The 21,258-nt window shown below is 41.9% G+C and overlaps 1 protein-coding gene and 1 pseudogene across 2 annotated transcripts; both read left to right on the forward strand.

The window, feature by feature from the left end:
* Positions 1-7,752: 7,752 nt before the first annotated feature.
* Positions 7,753-8,334, forward strand: LOC309873426 (RNA polymerase II subunit A C-terminal domain phosphatase SSU72 like protein 5 pseudogene; annotated as a pseudogene). Its single transcript has one exon. The product of its transcript is annotated as an RNA polymerase II subunit A C-terminal domain phosphatase SSU72 like protein 5 pseudogene (transcript).
* A 3,763-nt stretch (positions 8,335-12,097) lies between these two features.
* LOC309873591 (olfactory receptor 52B4-like) lies at positions 12,098-13,042 on the forward strand (the record flags this gene model as incomplete). Its single annotated transcript, XM_082749521.1, has 1 exon — positions 12,098-13,042. One exon carries the CDS (start codon positions 12,098-12,100, stop codon positions 13,040-13,042), a length of 945 nt encoding a protein of 314 aa, XP_082605647.1.
* Between the last annotated feature and the right edge of the window lie 8,216 nt (positions 13,043-21,258).

A 21,258-nucleotide genomic window follows, 5' to 3' on the forward strand; every position in this document is an offset into this window, starting at 1 on the left:
CTAGTTCCATCCATGTTGTCGCAAATGGCAAGATTTCATTTCTTTTGATGGCTGCATAGTATTCCATTGTGTATATATACCACATCTTCTTTATCCCTTCATCTGTTGATGGACATCTAGGTTCTTTCCATAGTTTGGCTATTGTGGACATTGCTGCTATAAACATTCGGGTGCACGTGCCCCTTTGGATCACTACGTTTGTATCTTTAGGGTAAATACCCAATAGTGCAATTGCTGGGTCATAGGGCAGTTCTATTTTCAACATTTTGAGGAACCTCCATGCTGTTTTCCAGAGTGGCTGCACCAGCTTGCATTCCCACCAACAGTGTAGGAGGGTTCCCCTTTCTCCGCATCCTCGCCAGCATCTGTCATTTCCTGACTTGTTGATTTTAGCCATTCTGACTGGTGTGAGGTGATATCTCATTGTGGTTTTGATTTGTATTTCCCTGATGCCGAGTGATATGGAGCACATTTTCATGTGTCTGTTGGCCATCTGGATGTCTTCTTTGCAGAAATGTCTGTTCATGTCCTCTGCCCATTTCTTGATTGGATTATTTGTTCTTTGGCTGTTGAGTTTGCTAAGATCTTTATAGATTTTGGACACTAGTCCTTTATCTGATATGTCGTTTGCAAATATCTTCTCCCATTCTGTCAGTTGTCTTTTGATTTTGTTAACTGTTTCCTTTGCTGTGCAAAAGCTTTTGATCTTGATGAAATCCCAATAGTTCATTTTTTCCCTTGCTTCCCTTGCCTTTGGCGTTGTTCCTAGGAAGATGTTGCTGCGGCTGAGGTCGAAGAGGTTGCTGCCTGTGTTCTCCTCAAGGATTTTGATGGATTCCTTTCGCACATTGAGGTCCTTCATCCATTTTGAGTTTATTTTTGTGTGTGGTGTAAGGAAATGGTCCAATTTCATTTATCTGCATGTGGCTGTCCTATTTTCCCAGCACCATTTATTGAAGAGGCTGTCTTTTTTCCATTGGACATTCTTTCCTGCTTTGTCAAAGATTAGTTGACTGTAGAGTTGAGGGTCTATTTCTGGGCTCTCTATTCTGTTCCATTGATCTATGTGTCTGTTTTTGTGCCAGTACCATGCTGTCTTGATGATGACAGCTTTGTAATAGAGCTTGAAGTCCGGAATTGTGATGCCACCAACGTTGGCTTTCTTTTTCAATATCCCTTTGGCTATTTGAGGTCTTTTCTGGTTCCATATAAATTTTAGAATTATTTGTTCCATTTCTTTGAAAAAGATGGATGGTACTTTGATAGGAATTGCATTAAATGTGTAGATTGCTTTAGGTAGCATAGACATTTTCACAATATTTATTCTTCCAATCCAGGAGCATGGAACATTTTTCCATTTCTTTGTGTCTTCCTCAATTTCTTTCATGAGTACTTTATAGTTTTCTGAGTATAGATTCTGTGCCTCTTTGGTTAGGTTTATTCCTAGGTATCTTATGGTTTTGGGTGCAATTGTAAATGGGATTGACTCCTTAATTTCTCTTTCTTCTGTCTTGTTGTTGCTTTAGAGAAATGCAACTGATTTCTGTGCATTGATTTTGTATCCTGACACTTTACTGAATTCCTGTACAAGTTCTAGCAGTTTTGGAGTGGAGTCTTTTGGGTCTTCCACATAGACTATCATATCATCTGTGAAGAGTGATAATTTGACTTCTTCTTTGCTGATTTGGATGCCTTTAATTTCCTTTTGTTGTCTGATTGCTGAGGCTAGGACTTCTAGTACTATGTTGAATAGCAGTGGTGATAATGGACATCCCTGCCGTGTTCCCGACCTTAGCGGAAAAGCTTTCAGTTTTTCTCCATTGAGAATGATATTTGCGGGGGGTTTTTTATAGATGGCTTTGATGATATTGAGGTATGTGCCCTCTATCCCTACACTTTGAAGAGTTTTCATCAGGAAGGGATTCTGTACTTTGTCAAATGCTTTTTCAGCATCTATTGAGAGTATCATATGGTTCCTGTTCTTTCTTTTGTTGATGTGTTGTATCACATTGACTGATTTGCGGATGTTGAACCAACCTTGCAGCCCTGGAATCAATCCCACTTGGTTGTGGTGAATAATCCTTTTAATGTACTGTTGAATCCTATTGGCTAGTATTTTGGTGAGAATTTTCGCATCTGTGTTCATCAAGGATATTGTTCTGTAGCTCTCTTTTTTGATGGGATCCTTGTCTGGTTTTGGGATCAAGGTGATGCTGGCCTCATAAAATGAGTTTGGAAGTGTTCCTTCCATTTCTATTTTTTGGAACAGTTTCAGGAGAATAGGAATAAGTTCTTTAAATGTTTGGTAGAATTCCCCCTGGAAGCCGTCTGGCCCTGGGCTTTTGTTTGTTTGGAGATTTTTAATGACTGTTTCAATCTCCTTACTGGTTATGGGTCTGTTCAGGCTTTCTATTTCTTCCTGGTTCAGTTGTGGTAGTTTGTATGTTTCTAGGAATGCATCCATTTCTTCCAGATTGTCAAATTTGTTGGCGCAGAGTTGCTCATAGTATGTTCTTATAATTGTTTGTATTTCTTTGGTGTTAGTTGTGATCTCTCCTCTTTCATTCATGATTTTATTTATTTGGGTCCTTTCTCTTTTCTTTTTGATAAGTCGGGCCAGGGGTTTATCAATTTTATTAATTCTTTCAAAGAACCAGCTCCTAGTTTCGTTGATTTGTTCTATTGTTTTTTTGGTTTCTATTTCATTGATTTCTGCTCTGATCTTTATGATTTCTCTTCTCCTGCTGGGCTTAGGGTTTCTTTCTTGTTCTTTCTCCAGCTCCTTTAGGTGTAGGGTTAGGTTGTGTACCTGAGACCTTTCTTGTTTCTTGAGAAAGGCTTGTACCACTATATATTTTCCTCTCAGGACTGCCTTTGTTGTGTCCCACAGATTTTGAACCGTGTGTTTTCATTATCATTTGTTTCCATGATTTTTTTCAATTCTTCTTTAATTTCCCAGTTGACCCATTCATTCTTTAGAAGGATGCTGTTTAGTCTCCATGTATTTGGGTTCTTATCAAACTTCCTTTTGTGGTTGAGTTCTAGCTTCAGAGCATTGTGGTCTGAAAATATGCAGGGAATGATCCCAATCTTTTGATACCAGTTGAGTCCTGATTTAGGACCCAGGATGTGATCTATTCTGGAGAATGTTCCATGTGCACTAGAGAAGAATGTGTATTCTGTTGCTTTGGGATGAAATGTTCTGAATATATCTGTGATGTCCATCTGGTCCAGTGTGTCATTTAAGGCCTTTATTTCCTTGCTGATCTTTTGCTTGGATGACCTGTCCATTTCAGTGAGGGGAGTGTTAAAGTCTCCTACTATTATTGTATTATTGTTGATGTGTTTCTTTGATTTTGTTATTAATTGGTTTATATAGTTGGCTGCTCCCACGTTGGGGGCATAGATATTTAAAATTGTTAAATCTTGTTGGACAGACCCTTTGAGTATGATATAGTGTCCTTCCTCATCTCTTATTATAGTCTTTGGCTTAATATCTAATTGATCTGATATAAGGATTGCCACTCCTGCTTTCTTCTGATGTCCATTAGCATGGTAAATTCTTTTCCACCACTTCACTTTAAATCTGGAGGTGTCTTCGGGCTTAAAATGAGTTTCTTGGAGGCTTCATATAGATGGGTTTTGTTTTTTTATCCATTCTGATACCCTGTGTCTTTTGACAGGGGCATTTAGCCCATTAACATTCAGGGTAACTATTGAGAGATATGAATTTAGTGCCATTGTATTGCCTGTAAGGTGACTGTTACTGTATATGGTCTCTGTTCCTTTCTGATCTACCACTTGTAGGCTGTCTCTTTGCTTAGAGGACCCCTTTCAATATTTCCTGTAGAGCTGGTTTGGTGTTTGCAAATTCTTTCAGTTTTTGTTTGTCCTGGAAGCTTTTAATCTCTCCTTTTATTTTCAATGATAGCCTAGCTGGATATAGTATTCTTGGCTGCATATTTTTCTCGTTTAGTGCTCTGAGAATATCATGCCAGCTCTTTCTGGCCTGCCAGGTCTCTGTGTATAAGTCAGCTGCCAATCTAATATTTTAACCATTGTATGTTACAGACTTCTTTTCCCAGGCTCCTTTCAGAATTTTCTCTTTGTCACTGAGACTTGTAAATTTTACTATTAGGTGACGGGGTATGGGCCTATTCTTATTGATTTTGAGGGGCGTTCTCTGAACCTCCTGAATTTTGATGCTCGTTCCCTTTGCCATATTGGGGAAATTCTCCCTAATAATTCTCTCCAGTATACCTTCTGCTCCCCTCTCTCTTTCTTCTTCTTCTGGAATCCCAATTTTTCTAATGTTGTTTCGTCTTATGGTGTCACTTATCTCTCGAATTCTCCCCTCGTGGTCCAGTAGCTGTTTGTCCCTCTTTTGCTCAGCTTCTTTATTCTCTGTCATTTGGTCTTCTATATCATTAATTTTTTCTTCTGCCTCATATATTCTAGCAGTGAGAGCCTCCATTTTTGATTGTACCTCATTAATAGCTTTTTTGATTTCAACTTGGTTAGACTTTAGTTCTTTTATTTCTCCAGAAAGGGCTTTTATATCTCTCGAGAACGTTTCTCTAATATCTTCCATGCCTTTTTCGAGCCTGGCTAGAACCTTGAGAATTGTCATTGAACTCTAGATCTGACATATTACCAATGTCTGTATTGATTAGGTCCCTAGCCTTCGGTACTGCCTCTTGTTCTTTTTTTTGTGTTGAATTTTTCCGTCTTGTCATTTTGTCCAGATAAGAGTATATGAAGGAGCAAGTAAAATACTAAAAGGGTGGCAACAACCCCAGGAAAATATGCTTTAACCAGATTAGAGGAGATCCCAAATCGTGAGGGGGGAGAAAGGGGATAAAAAGAGGTTCAAAAAGGAAGAAAGAAAAAAAAAGAAAAAAAAAAAGAAAAAAAAGAAAAGAATTAAAAAAAAGAAAACAAATAAGAAAAATATAAAAATGAAAATATATATATATTAGATAAACTAGTTAAAAAATGTTAAAAAAGAAAAAGGTAAAAGTTAAAAAAAAATTTTACCAGAAGGCGAGAAAAAAAACAAAAAATGAAAAAGAAAAAAATAAATTAACTGCAAGACTAAAAAAAATCACAGGGAAAATTTTAGCCATGAGTTCCATGCTTTGCTTTCTCCTCCTCTGGAATTCTGTTGCTCTCCTAGGTATTGAAACCACACTCCTTGGTAGGTGAACTTGGTCTCGGCTGGATTTCTTGTTGATCTTCTGGGGGAGGGGCCTGTTGTAGTGATTCTCAAGTGTCTTTGCTCCAGGGGGAATTGTACCGCCCTTATCAGGGGCCGGGGTGAGTAATCCGCTGGGGTTTGCTTTCAGGAGCTTTTGTTCCCTGAGCGCTTTCCGTAGAGTTCTGGAGGACAGGAATACAAATGGCGGCCTCCTGGTCTCTGGCCCAGAGGAGCCGAGAGCCCAGGGCCCCACTCCTTAGTGCGCCCTCAGAGAACAGCGCCCAGTTACTCCCGTCTGCCTGACCTCCGGCCGCGCTCCGAGCTCACTGATCCTGCGACTGGTTCAAGGTAACACCCAGCTGTGAGCTTACTGTCGGCTCTGTCTCTGTAGCCGGCTTTCCCGTTCCAATACCCACAAGCTCTGCAACACTCAGACACCCCGATCCTTCTGTGACCCTGCGGGACCTGAGGCCACGCTGACCCCGCGTGAGCTTCGCCCCGGTTTAGCCTCTGGAGCGATGTCCCTCAGCGGAACAGACTTTTAAAAGTCCTGATTTTGTGCTCTGTTGCTCCACCGCTTGCTGGGAGTCAGCCCCTCCCCTCGGGGTCTATCTTCCCGTCGCTTTGGATTCACTTCTCCGCCGGTCCTACCTTTCAGAAAGTGGTTGTTTTTCTGTTTCCAGAATTGCTGTTCTTCTTCTCTTCGATCTGCCGATGGATTTTCAGGTGTTTGCAATCTTTAGATAAGCTATCTAGCTGATCTCTGGCTAGCTGAAGTAGTCTCAGCCTGCTACTTCTCCGCCATCTTGACTCCTCCAAGATCTTTTTTTTTTTTTTAATCCTCAACAATTTTGTATGTTTGTAATACAGTATTGTTAGTTATGGGCACAACATTGTACAGAATATCTTTAGAACTCAATCATCTTGAAAAACTGAAACTTTATATCTATTCTACAGCATCTGTGGCCACCTTGTGGGGCAGAATGAGAGGTAGCTCCCCATTTCTCCCAGACATTGGTAACTGTCATTCTACACTCTGCTTCTGTGCATTCTCTTTTTATATGACTTATGAGATTTAAGCAATAAAATGGTTTGATAAAATGGGCCTTTTTGATGGTTTTGAAAAATGGGATCTATGTTGGTAAGTTTTTTGAGATATCTTTAATTGACTGGTCAGATTGCACTGATTTGAAGAGCCATACAGTAGTCTTGTAAATAATTCTTTAAAAAGATTTTATTTATTTTGAGAGGGCAGTGGGCTGAGCAGGGAGCCCACTGTGGGGCTCCATCCCAGGACCCTGGGATCATGACCCAAGCCAAAGGCAGATGCTTAACTGACTGAGCCACCCAAGTGCCCTTCCATACAGTGCTCTTAGTTGGTATTTACATAGCTATCATAAGCTTTCCTTAAAAAAACCTTTTATTGAGGTATGATTGACATACAAAAAGCTGTATATATTAAATGTATACAACTTGATGAGTTTGGAGATAAATATACATCTGAGAAACCATCTCCACAATCTGTGTGGTGAAAATATAATTTCCTCCAGAAGTTGCTTCCTTTCTTCCTTTTTCCTATCCCTCCTCTCTAGTCAAATACAAGAGGGAACCAACAGGTGTAACTCCAGATTTAAAAAACACTCCGACTGGTAGCAGCACCCTTGTGAAGGGAACTAGAGGTACAAGTGATTCAATCATCTAACTGTTCTAATGATCAGATTATGGTTTGCATGATTAGATTCACTCCCCTTGATCAAACTGAATCCCTCAAGAAGTTCTAGAAGTCTCCACCCCCTCCTTGAAGGCGATTGAGTACAAATAAACCTGGCTCTTGTCTGAGACACTTAGCCAGTGGAAGATCTCTGCATGATTTTCCTTGAGAATCATAATTTTAAGAGTATTAAATGCAGAAAATGCTGTGTTGTAATTTCTAATATACTAACAGCGGGGATGTTGTCCAGCATGTGATTTGTTTACATTGGTGAACGATTTTATGAATTTGGGGGCAAAGCTGTGTTCAACCATCCTATGGTTTACAGAACTGTGTTTCTAGAAAATCCAAATATATTCATGTGCAAGAACACTTCCATGTCACTGTATGTGGAATTGAATTGGATGTCAGTTCAAAACCTCAAAACAGATTTCCCACCCATATTCCTGACCAAGTCGCTGTAGAGCAGTGGCCTACTTGACCTGGTAACCTCAGTCCTCCTTCCCCATGTAGACCAACCCAGCCAATCGCAGGTTTCACATCCCTGCCTCAGGCGGTAGCACTGTGATGGAAATTGAGTGGTTTAGCTGGGATTCAGTGGCTTAGTGCCTGTAATCACCTCCCAGTTGTTGTGATTAGGTTTGGGTCTTAGGATCAGATGACGCTCCACCCACTGAAACGGAGTCCACCAGGAAGTCCTGGAAGTCTCCGCCCACTTGGATGGAGTGGGCTTATTCGGTCTGCTGCCTGTCCTCACACATCCCGTGGGAAGAGCCAAACCTGGGGGGTCAGTGCCCTGGCAGCACCGTCCCCGCAGCCCTCACAGCCCCCCGCGGCCGCCGCCATGGCCTGGTCCCTGCTCAGGGTGGTTGTGGTGTGCAGAAGCCATGTGAACCGCAGCATGGAGGCCCACAGCCTCCTCCGCAAGAGAGGCTTCCGCGTCCAGTCTTACGGAGTCGGATCTCGGGTGAAGATCCCAGGACCCTCTCGCAATCGCCGGGTGAGCTACGACTTCTCCACGACGTAGAAGCAGATGTACGAGGACCTTTGCAGGAACGACCAGGAACGCTACCGCAGGAACGGAATCCTGCCCCTCCTGGGGAGAAACGAGGGGATCAAGCCGCGCCCCGAAAGGTTTCAGGAGTGCAGCGACCCCTTCGACGTCATCTACACCTGCGAGGAGAGTGTCTATGACCGCGTGGTGCAGGAGCTGTGGGCCAGGGAGCAGGCGACCCTCCAGCCCATGCACGTGGTCAACGTGGCCATTGCCCACACCTTGGAGGACGCCACCCTCGGGGCTTTCCTCATCTGCGAGCTGTGCCAGAGCCTCCAGCGCGCTGGCGACATGGACAGTCTGGGTCAGCTGCTGCTGGCGGCGGAGGAGAAAACAGGACAGAGCTTTCTTCCCAAGGTCTGCATCTACTGATGGCGTCGGCTGGACGGGGCGCCCTCGTTAGGTCTCGCTTTCGTGTGGCATTTTGGACCAGTCAATGGAGAAAGCCCTTTCCACCAAATTCTGTTTGTCTGATTTTTAGGTATATACTCTCCACCAGGGAGGAGTCGAGCAAGAAAAAGTATTTCTTGGGAAACGAGGACGAGGACCAGTAGTTCCCCAAGTCCAGACCTGGGGACACTGTTCTGGGTCCTTTGGGCACAAAACGTCATTGAGCGCTCACATTCAGGATGAGGAAAGCCAAATAGAATTTCTTATAAAAGAATATAAACAAAGCATGAGAATTTTTTTTCCAGCAACCATAAATGTGGATTTTTGATGACCAAACACTAAGCAGAATGATACACTATGTAGGCAAATGAAATAAAAATTTGTCGTGAATCTCAAGAATCTCATGTGACTTAAACAAATTATGCATGGATGTTTATGAACCCTTAGTAAAGAATGAAAATTCATTATTTATGGCTTCAAAATATGAATCTCATGACCAATCCTGGAATGAATATAATCAAACATCTTTCTTTACATGAAAAACAAAAATTTGAAAATTGTCTTTGCCTATATATTGATATTGCAGATTGAAAAATAACTTTACTATTCATTAATTCAATAGTCAATGCCAGGGTAGGTATTAGAAGAGGTCTGTAGCAAGGTTGGTTTAGCTGGGAGAGCTTTTTTGTAGTGAAATACCATAAACGTGAACATTCGAAGTGGGATGGAGATTAGAGCAAGTGGGGAGGAATGGGCCAGCAGCTAGTCAGGAGAAGGCCAGGAGGGGAATGGTACTTAGGGACCTGGGATCCAGGCCATTTGGAGAAAGGCAAGGCTAATGGAGACAGCCATGTCCCCGGGGCCCTGATGTAAGCACTTCCCTCAAGAGTTGTCATGAAAGAGAATAAACAGCCCAGTGCCTGGGTCCCAACTAGCTGAATGTCATCTCCAGTCTCAGTAAGATCTGGTGAGTAAATTAGACATGTGTGTAGTGGGGCAAGTTCCAGGATCAAGGTAAGGATTGGGCTGGTGTCGCATCCCAGGACTTTGCTGCAAGAGTGGTAATGACCAGAGCTACCAATCGGATTGCTTGCAGCAGAAGTGGAGGGGATGGTCTGAGAAGGGAGGTTTAGAGTGCAGCTGAGGTTACTGAAGCCTGCTCAAGAAAGAAGTAATTGAATGTGTGGCAAGTGCTCTAATGATTAGGTTAGACATGCGAAAACAGAAACAGACTTACTTCGAACCTTCTTGGTAAACATGACAAGAGACCAGAGAATGACTGGGATTTCTTCTAGGTTTCCCAAAGCACGTCATGGGAAGCAGAGCAGGACTTCTCAGGCAGGTGTGAGGAGGGAATTAGGAGGGAGGGGCACTGAATGGGACATTGAGGATGAACTTGTGTCAGACCAAAGTCATCTTAATTTGGTCAGGAGACCAACTGAACAGGCAAATCCTCAGCCTCTGAGCTCCCTGCTTTCTCTCACTAGTTCTTATTAATGAAATGTCTTCAGGACACCTGGGTGGCTCAGTCATTTCAGTGACTGACAGTTGATCTCAGCTCAGGTCTTGATCTCAGGGTTGTGAGTTCAAGCCCTACATTGGGCTCCACCCTGGGTGTGGGGCCTACTGATAAGAAAAAAAAAATTCAAAAAATAAATTTTTTTTCTGCTACTCCCTTCCCCAAACATATGACCATCACCAGTTTCTGAAATCTACCCTCTTTCCAGCCCTGCCTTTATTCGTTTGTGTCTTTTATGGCATCTTCCTTCTTGCCATTTTCTTCTTTCCCAATCAGGTCTGTGGGGACACATACCTGCTCTTACATCCCTCCGATGCCATCCCACTGCAGATCAGCCGCCCTCACTGGAGAGAACCTTGTCACAGAGCAGCCATATGCTCTATAGAAGACAGTGCCCTGAGCTAGGCCAGCTGAATGGACTCCTCTGACAGGTGACTCTGATGGCAGAACACTTTCTCCTAGCACCTGGACGATGGAAATTGGAGCTGATTTTTTCCCCAGAAAGAAAAATCAGGGGCATGAGGAGGATAACTGGAATGGAAGAAATAATGTTCATGAGTGTAAGATACACCTTAGCTACTAAGCTAGATTTTTTTTTTTTTTTGTGGAATTCTTTTTTTTTTAATTTAAATTTTTTATTTTTTATAAACATATATTTTTATCCCCAGGGGTACAGGTCTGTGAATCACCAGGTTTACACACTTCACAGCACTCAAAAAGCACATACCCTCCCCAATGTCCATAATCCCACCCCCTTCTCCCAAACCCTCTCCCCCCAGCAACCCTCAGTTTGTTTTGTGAGATTAAGAGTCACTTATGGTTTGTCTCCCTCCCAATCCCATCTTGTTTCATCGATTCTTCTCCTACCCACTTAAGCCCCCATGTTGCATCACCACTTCCTCATATCAGGGAGATCATATGATAGTTGTCTTTCTCTGCTTGACTTATTTCGCTAAGCATGATACGCTCTAGTTCCATCCATGTTGTCGCAAATGGCAAGATTTCATTTCTTTTGATGGCTGCATAGTATTCCATTGTGTATATATACCACATCTTCTGGAAAACAGCATGGAGGTTCCTCAAAATGTTGAAAATAGAACTGCCCTATGACCCAGCAATTGCACTATTGGGTATTTACCCTAAAGATACAAACGTAGTGATCCAAAAGGGCACGTGCACCCGAATGTTTATAGCAGCAATGTCCACAATAGCCAAACTATGGAAAGAACCTAGATGTCCATCAACAGATGAATGGATCAAGCTAGATGTTTTAGGATACCCTTTCATAGGGCGAATTACTATTTTTGTCCAATTCTTCAGCCTATCTGCATACAGATTTGATTTTCTTCTAAACTATGAAGGCAGAACCCAGACAAATTCCCATTTTTTCTGTTTCCCCAGTTTATAATATGGTGCTGAGAAACAGTTCCTGCTTCCTGAATGACCCAGTGAATGAATGAATGTATACTGAGGACTGATAAAATTCCCACCTGCAGAAAACCTCCCAAATGTCATGCACATCCCTTTCCTAGCAATAAGGCCTTATTTTCCAAATTCAGTCATTTCTGAACTTAGATTCCTAAGGTGTGAGCATGATTCCATCAATGTTACTTCTTTAAGGTCTGTTGACTCTTTCCACACGTGAGCCGATAATGTGGTGAAGCCCGAGAGATTTCAAATCTCATTTCCAGCAGTTAGGCCAAATCTGCCTGTGCAAACACCACCCTGCTTCCTTCAGTATTCCCTACACACAGCTAACTGGGGCTGAGTAAACACTGTCCAATGAGCATGCTATCCTTTGATTTGAATGCCCACATTTCCTGCTCTTGCTTCCTGCCCTATTCATTCATTCCTTCCCTTATGATGAACCACCTACTACAACGTCAAGTTCAAGAAACATCTTGTTAGCGCCTTTCCAGATACATGTAATGATTTCCTTTGTGTATTCATAATCCTGTGTTTGTAGGAAAAATACATCCAACAATGTGTTTGATTTGATTAGCTTGGGATATAAATTAGACTCTTAAATTAGACTATCACTCATTGAGGTAGATAATACGTCCTATTGACTTTTTATGTTTCTTATTGTTTGCATGTTCACAGAAGATGGAGAGTATGAGATATGCCAAAAGCTCCTAGTGCCTTCACAAAGAATCTTGCAAGAAAATTTGTATTTTCAGCTCTGTCTATGAATCCAATGTGATGTCTCCGGTAGTCTCCACAGGTATGATTTCCTTAAACCACACTGGTGTTAGCCACACAATCTTCCACTTCCTGGGCATTCCTGGGCTAGAGGACCAGCACATGTGGATTTCCATCCCCTTCTTCATTTCCTATGTCATCGCCCTGCTTGGGAACAGCCTGCTCATCGGCATTATCCTCACAAGGCACAGCCTCCGGGAACCCATGTACCTCTTCCTCTGCATGCTGGCTGGAGCAGACCTCGTGCTCTCCACATGCACTGTACCTCAGGCCTTGGCCATCTTCTGGTTCCGTGCTGGGGAGATCTCCCTGGATCGCTGTATCACTCAGTTCTTCTTCATCCACTGCACCTTCATCTCTGAGTCAGGGATCTTGCTGGTGATGGCGTTTGACCGCTACCTTGCCATATGCTACCCCCTGAGATACACCACTATTCTTACACCTGCTCTGATTGGGAAAATCGGTGTGATCATCTTCCTGAGAAGTTATTGTATGATTTTCCCCATAATATTTCTTTTGAAAAGATTGACTTTCTGCCAAAATAATATTATTCCACACACCTATTGTGAACACATTGGTTTGGCCAAATATGCTTGTAATGACATTCGAGTGAACATTTGGTATGGACTTTTTGTCATCACGTCGACAGTGGTCTTAGATGTCCTGTTAATATTTGTTTCTTATGTGCTAATTCTGCATGCTGTCTTCCACATGCCTTCCCAAGATGCTCGCCACAAAGCTCTCAACACATGTGGCTCCCATGTCTGCATCATCATCCTCTTTTATGGGCCTGCGATCTTTACAACCCTTACTCAGTGGTTTGGGCGCCACATTCCACCTCATATCCATATCTTATTGGCTAATGTCTGCATTCTGGTTCCACCTATGCTGAATCCCATCATTTATGGGATTAAGACCAAGCAAATCCGGGAGCAGGTGTCTTACATATTTTTCCCAAAGCAGAAATAACTTTGGTAGAGGAATAGCATTTTCAGCATCTCTAGTTATCCACGATGTGGTCTGTGGAAGCAGTCGGTGGAAATACTAGCAGTAAGTGGAAACACTGGGAAATAGCTCATTGAATTCTGTTTTTGGAGCATGTTCATCAGGAAGGTGACAAGACTTGCATCTTCCACTGTCAAAGCAACAGAGAGAGCAGTGCCATTGACTGAGCTGGTTACCTCCTGAATGGAGTCTGTGGCTGGATATGTGAATTTCCAGAGTCATGTGTCCTTACCAGTAGCCTAATTTTTGGTAATGAATGGAATTGCAGGGAAGGAAAAATTCTTTCTCTATCCTTCAAGGTGCTCCAGCTGGACTAAGAATTAAACTGGCATGAGACAGATTAAGAGGAAAAAAAAATCAAAGGTTTATTATGTGCACACAGAAGCCCAATAATGAAATTGAGACCTAAAGAAATGACTGAGGCAGGAAGTTTTTAAACTTTTTAGAGAAAAAGACAATAAATTTTTGAGGGATTGACAGAATAAAGAAAACAGGTGTTTGGGAGCTTAAATTAGTAGATTTAGGAAATTTAGTAGATTAGGAAAAAAAATAACAAGGTTTGTTTCTATGGTTTTCTCAACTTTGAAGTCCCTATCTTTAGTGATAAGGTTGTATTTTCACTAGGTACAGAGAGAGCATTCTTCACATGGGAGATCTGTTTTCTGCTTTCAGGGGGCCAGTATGAGTCTGAGAGTCCTTGCATTGGCTTTTTCTTAAGTAACTTTTATTAAAGTTTATTTTATTGAAATATTTTCATTTCAATTTCAATTATTTTTAATTTTATTGAAAATAATTAATGTACCAAAGTGACACTATTTGAGGAAGACTGCCCTTGGCCCCTGTGAAATGAGAGCAGTGAGTGCTCTGGTCTTGGAAGTTGTTAAGTTATTCCTCACTGTGTTTCTCATCCTGTGAGATAGCTTGTGATATCCCTGGAGAATCACATAGAAAGGGCCTAATATTTTGGTTATGCAGGGTGAATAACTTCTGGAGATCTTATGGACAGCATGGTGACGATAGTTAATAATACTGTATTGTATATTTAAAATTTGCTAAGAGATTTGATCTTTTTTTTCAATTTAATTTTATTTTTAAAATTTCTTTTCAGTGTACCAGGATTCATTGTGTATGTAAGAGATTTGATCTTTTTTTAAAAAAATATTTTATTTATTTATTTGACAGAGAGATCACAAGTAGGCAGAGAGGCAGGCAGAGAGAGAGGAAGAGAAGCAGGCCCTCTGCCAAGCAGAGAGCCCGATGTGGGGCTTGATCCCAGGACCCTGTGTTCATGACCTGAGCTGAAGGCAGAGGCTTTAACCTACTGAGCCGCCCAGGCACCCCTGTAAGAGATTTGATCTTAAGTGCTCTCACCCTCTCACATGAATTGCAGCTAAGAAAGGAAATGAATATGTTAATTAGCTTGATTTTGGTAATCATTTCACAGTATCAGTATGTCAAAATGTCACATTGTGTACCCTAAATATATGTAATTTTTATTTGTCAGTTATACTTTAATAAAGCAGGAAAAAAAAGTCACCTAAAGTACAACAATTAGATTTGTTAACAATTTGATATGTATGTGTCCATATTTTTCTCTATATCTTCATTTGTTTAAAAATAATGAAAATATAAACATATTCATAAATGTCAATGGAAATATATATAGTTATACTTTGAGAAAAGGTGGAATTTTTTTTTGAGAGATTTTACTTATTTATTTGATAGAGAGAGAGATCACAAGTAGGCCAAGTGGCAGGCAGAGAGAGAGGGGGAAGCAGGCTCCCTCCTGAGCATAGAGTCCGATGTGGGGCCTGATCCCAGGACCCTGAGATCATGACTTGAGCTGAAGGCAGAGGATTAACCCACTGAGCCACCCAGGTGCCCCTTGATGTTCTTTTTAAAAACATCAATTTAATTAACATGTAGTATATTATTAATTTCAGAGGTAGAGTTTAGGGATTCATCAGTTGCATATAACACCCAGTGGTCATTACATCATTCGTCCTCTTTAATGCCCATCACCTAGTTACCCTATCCCCCTACCCCCTGCCCTCCATCAACCCTCAGCTTCTTTCCTACAGTTAAGAATCTCTTACGTTTGTCTCCCTCTCCAGTTTGTCTTATTTTTCCTCTTCTTTCACCCACGATCCTCTGTTTTGTTTAAGTTCCACATAGGAATGAAATCATGTGATAATGATCTTTCTTGGACTGACTTACTTTTCTTGACATAATACCCTCTAGTTTCATCCACGTCATTGCAAATGACAGGATTTCATTTTCTAATGGCTAATATTCATATATATATATATATATATATATATATATATATATATATATGATCACCTCTTCTTTATCCATTCTTCTGTTGATGGACATCTGGACTCTTTCCATAGTTTGGCTGTTGTGGACATTGCTGCTATGAACATTTGGGTCATGTGCCCCTTGGGATGACTACATTTATATCTTTGGGGTAAATACCCAGGAGTGCAATTGCTGGGTCATAGGGTAGCTCTATTTTCAAGTTTTTGAGGACTCTCCATGCTGTTTTCCAGAGTGATTGCACCAGCTTGCATTGCACCAACAGTGTAGGAGGGTTTCACCACAGCCAAACTATTCTGTACTGTTTTCTGTACAATGCATATGGTGGGACTGAGGGGGAAGGGGAAGAGGCCCTGGAACACATACTTGAACATGTACAAAAATAACTTGACACTATTACACCCCACCAGCAAGAATGATGGAGCTCTCTCTCGCCCCCAGGGCTGAGGGGCACATTCTAGAAAATGGCAGGAGGGGAGCTAACCAGTGCTGGCCAAGGTGCTGTGGGGGTGAGAAGGGGTGTGAGTCCATAGGGGAAGAGGGCCTGTGAGTAGGCTCTCTTGAGCTGGTTGGCTGTTGAGCAGCAGCTCAGCAGCTTCTCAAAGATAGTGTGGGTGTGGCGGAGCGGCTGGCCAGCTCCTTGGGACCTCCTCCAGCAGGCTCAGACTCAGGTGCGGAAGTCCCGCCTTTCCTTGCTGTAGGTCATGGCTGCCAGCAGCCTGCACAGGATGAGTTTGGTTTGGTCCTGGAACAAGCTGGTCTGCACATAGCCATTGCTGAGATGTGATGGCGTTGTGGGTGTGAAACCAGGAGCGCAGGGTAGGGTAGCCCGGCCAGCTGATCACCTTCCCGGGGCGTGATATTGGCGCCTGCCTTCAGCAAGAGCGAATTGGTGCCACTATAGTGGTGCCATGTAGTTCAGGAAATATTTCAGGAGGCTGATCTTCATCAGGGAGCTGGGATGGGAGCTCACGGTGAGGTAGGACTCTGTGCCTTCGCGCTCTGTGTCATTGTAGAGGATCAGGCGCGGTGAGTCGTTGAAGAACACCCCCATGCCCTTGTCGCACAGCGGGTACCCGAGGCCGTATTGTTCAAAGAGTCCACGTACCTGCTGACCCAGAAGATGGGGATGCAGGCGGGATCCTCAGCCTCCTCTTGCCTCACCAGCCCCCACTCCAAGGGCTTGGACGCTTTGACGCTGTGTAGCTGTAGCAGCATGTCGCCGGGGGCAGTCCGCTGCCTCATTCGTCTCTTGGGCCACTGGCTCCTCTTTTTCCCTGGGCCGCTTGGGTATGGAGGTCGCCGTGCTTTACTGAGGACTGTGAGAGGCTTCAGTTGCTGGGGTTGAGGCTGGTGAGAGTGATGGGAAACTGGGGTGCAGAGGTGAGAAGGTGATGGGTAGCCGGTTGGGGATGGAGCCGGAAGTAAAGAAGTCATCACTGGACAGCTCGTGAATGTTGGGGCAGGCAGTAGGGTCTGTGTGAAGCATCCTCTGGATGAGGGAGGTGGCCACAGGGTTGATGTGTTCAGAATACTGTAGTCATTCTTCTTGATCCGGAGGTATGTCTCTTTGAGGCGAGAGGTCTCAAAAGGTGGTTTGCCCACTAACAATGTATACATGTTTATGGAACCAAATTATGAAAGAAATGTTAAAAAAGAGAAAAAAAAGCTGGGGACATCATGTTGCCTGATTTCAAGTTATATTACAAATCTGTGATCCCAAGACAGCATAGTATTGAAACAAAATAGACACATAGACCAATGGAACAGAATGGAGAGATCAAATATGGACCTTCTACTCTATGGTCAACTAATCTTCAACAAAGCAGGAAAAAATATCCAATGGAAAAAAGACAGTCCCTTCAAAAAATGGTGCTGGGAAAATTGGACAGTTAAATACAGAAGAATGAAACTCATCTATTCTTTTATACCATATTCAAGGATAAACTCAAAAAGGACAAAAGACCTCAATGTGAGACAGGAATCCATCAGAATCTTAGAGGAGAACATAGGCAATAATCTCTCAACATCAGCCACAGCAACTTCTTTCAAGACATGTCTCCAAAGGCAAAAGAATCAAAAGCAAAAATGAACTTTTGGGACTTCATCAAGATAAACACCTTCTGCACAGCAAAGGAAACCATCAATAAAACAGAGAAGCAATCCACAGAATGGGAGAAGATATTCATAAATGACACTGCAGACAAAGGGCTGATGTCCAAGATTTATAAGGAACTTCTCAAACTCAACACCCAAAAAACAAATATTCCAGTCAAAAAACGGTCAGAAGACATGAACAGACACTTCTCCAAGGAAGACATACAAATGGCTAACAGACACATGAAAAAAATGTTCATCATCATTAGCCATCAGGGAAATTCAAATCAAAATGACATTGAGATACCACCTTACACCATTTAGAATGGCAAAAATTAACAAAACAGGAAACAAACATTGGAGAGGATGTGGAGAAAGGGGAACTCTCTTATTTTGTTGGTGAGAATGCAAGTTGGTGCAGCCACTTTGGAAAGCAGTGTGGAGGTTCCTCCAAAATTCTTATGACACAGCAATTGCACTACTAGGTATTTCCCCCACAGGTACAGATGTAGTGAAAAGAAGGGGCACATACACCCCAATGTTCATAGTAGCAATGTCCACAATAGCTGAACTGTGGAAAGAGCAGAAGTGCCCTTCAACCCATGAATGGATAAAGAAGATGTGGTCCATATGTACAATGGAATATTTTTCAGCCATCAGAAAAGATGAATACCCACCATTTGCATTGGCCTGGGTGGAACTGGAGAGGATTATGCTGAGTGAAATAAGTCAAGCAGAGAAAGACAATTATCATATGGTTTCTCTTATATGTGGAACATAAGGAATAGCATGGAGGATGTTGGGAGAAGGAAGGGAAAAATGAAGGGGGGGAAATCAGAGGGTGAGATGAACCATGAGAGACTATGGACTCTGAGAAACAAACTGAGGGTTTGTGATGTCAGGGGGGATTGGTTAACCTGGTGATGGGTAGTAAGGAGGGCCGGGAGTGCATGGAGCACTTGGTGTTATACACAAACGATGAATCATGAAACACTACATCAAAAACTAATGATGTACTGTATGGTGCCAAGATAACATTCAAAAAAAAAAAAAAAAAAAGAAAAGAAAAGAAACAAAAGAAAAGAACATGGGGGAAAAAAGAGAGGAATACCAAAAAACAGACTCTTATCTGAAGAGAATCAACTGGTGGTTACCTGAAGGAAGGGGTGGGGAATGGGGAATGGGTGAAATAGGCGATTTTGTCATATACGTCTTTTTATTTATAAATATGTATGTGTATATGTATAAATATGTATGAGGAGTGCTCTTGTAATGAGCATCAGCTGTTGCATGGACGTGTTGAATGACTACATTGTACGCCTGAAACCAATATTGCACTATATGTTAACTAACTGGAATTTAAGTAAAAACTTAAAAAAGCAGAAAAAAAATTGCTCTCAGTTTTCTGCCTTAAAATTAATGTCCAGACCCATATGTATGTTTTTGGAGTGCTGGTGTTAAGGGAAGTTCCTGGTAGTGTTTTCCTATTGATTCAGTGTCCTTTAAGATAATTCCTTCAGCTGACAGTGGGTAGGCAGGGTCATGATTGGTAAAGTGTGAGAAGGATCATTTGAGGTTGTAGTTGTGACTAATGGGAACAAGTATTTGAGGTCTTCTTCTGAAGACAGAAATGTTTTGTCCAGTTGGTATTATTTTTGCCAGAAAATCCATTTGGATTTTGGTCTGTTTGGGCAAGGTAGGGAATATGACAGGGAGAGAGGTGCAAAATGCTGTGGGTACTGAAAGGGAGTGATCACAGTGTTGGATTGCAAAACCCAAGTGTACAAGAGGAGATGAAGAAAAGGAATGGGACTAGATTCAGTGGACTGTGGAATGATGGTTGGTTTAACAGCACCTATAGTTTAAAAGAAATGAATTAAAAAGATTGAAAAGTTGTAACTTTAAGATTGGTGAATGTGCTTTTTCCAGTTGTGATCTAGTGGCAGAGTTCTGGATGTTATTATAGAAGTTGGTTTCTCTGGTAGTGTGTAGACCAAGGCATTTGGGGAAGAGTCCAAACACTGAACATTGCGGGTGTTGGAGAGGTAACTTCTACTGTTGCTACAGTTCCTAAGAAAGATAGGGGTAGTTGAAGGTAAGGAAGCCTGTGCGTCTGGCACTGAAATCATCATTAGAAATCCTGGAGTGAGAAGAGTGGGGCTCGATCAGGTGTTAATAGGTAAATAGGTAGGTAATATGTAGGTAAATATGGTGAGAGAGTTTTCCAGGTGGCATCAACATCACTCGTGTTGGTGTTTTTACTAAAGGGAGGGGAGATTACGATTGGGAGTTGTAATTGTGACTCCCAGCATCTGTGCTCCACTATGAGGAATGGGTATAAAGATTTGGATTTGCTAAGTTGGAGATACCACAGTGGTTTCTTGAGTAGGCAGCATGGTTTTAGTCAGGATGAGGAGGCAAGTGGAATGTTCACAAGTTGTTGAAGATGAAAAAACAACAGCACTGGATGCTGATTGCTAAGAGACTGGAATATAAATGTTACTATAGCAGTTAGTTAGGCTGGGAAGAGGGGCCTTGTCAATGAAAGTGGGCATATGGATGTCGATAAAGATGTATATGACAAAATTTTTTATCTTGACCTAGGTTGTGTTTGCTCTATGATAAATAATTCATTAAGCAATTCATTTCTTTTGTTTTCTGTTTTTGTGTTTCTTTTCTATTTAATTTTAATTTTTATTTATTTTATTATTTTTTATTATGTTATGTTAGTCACCATATAGTATGTCATCATCATTAGCCATCAGGGAAATTCAAATCAAAACAACATTGAGATACGACCTTATGCCAGTTAGAATGGCAAAAATTAATAAGGCAGGAAACAATAAATGTTGGAGAGGATGTGGAGAAAGGGGAACCCTCTTACACTGTTGGTGGGAATGCATGTTGGTGCAGCCACTTTGGAAAACAGTGTGGAGGTTTCTCAAAAAATTAAAAATAGAGCTACCCTATGACCCAGCAATTGCACTACTGGGTATTTGCCCCAAAGATACAGATGTAGTGAAAAGAAGGGCCATATGTACCCCAAGGTTCATAGCAGCAGTGGCCACAGTTACCAAACTGTGGAAAGAGCAGAGATGCCTTTCAACAGAAGAATGGATAAAGATGTGGTCCATATACACAATGAAATATTACTCAGCATTCAGAAACGTGTTTCTTTTTTAAACAACAAATCTCCCCCAAATGAGAGAAATCCTTTAGAGTCTGAAAGGCAATAGACTAACATTATGAATGTGTCAATAACTTTTTTATTTTTAATTATTTCATATCCCTCACAACTCATATCCAATCTCCCCTAAAGTTCCTTGATTGTATAATCATATTCTGATTGTTTCTGCTTTCACTTCACTCTAGATCCAGTAAACAGGGGACATAATTCTTTAGCCTCATTCTGTTGGTCTGAGCAATGGTCTGAGCAAATCCTGAGGCCATCACAGATGCAAGGGACCAGTAAAAGACTGTCCTTCATGATGGGGGAATTGACACGTATGTGTGGTAGACTGAAGAGCTACTGGCTGCTGTTTGTGTAGATGGTCAGCTACACTTGACAAACTATCAGACTGACCAATATTCAAAAGCTTGACATATGCTGTGCTGGCAAGACTGTGAGAAGAATTTGCTTCCATACATTGCTGGCAGGAATGAAAGTAGGATAGTGTCTAAGAAGGGAATCTTTCTGTGTACAATCCGACTGCGAATGCATTTACCCCTCAGGCAAGGTCATCTTACTTCTAGACATAGACTGT

This window comes from Mustela nivalis (assembly GCF_964662115.1).
Source record: "Mustela nivalis genome assembly, chromosome: 9".
In the NCBI taxonomy this organism is placed as follows: domain Eukaryota; kingdom Metazoa; phylum Chordata; class Mammalia; order Carnivora; family Mustelidae; genus Mustela; species Mustela nivalis.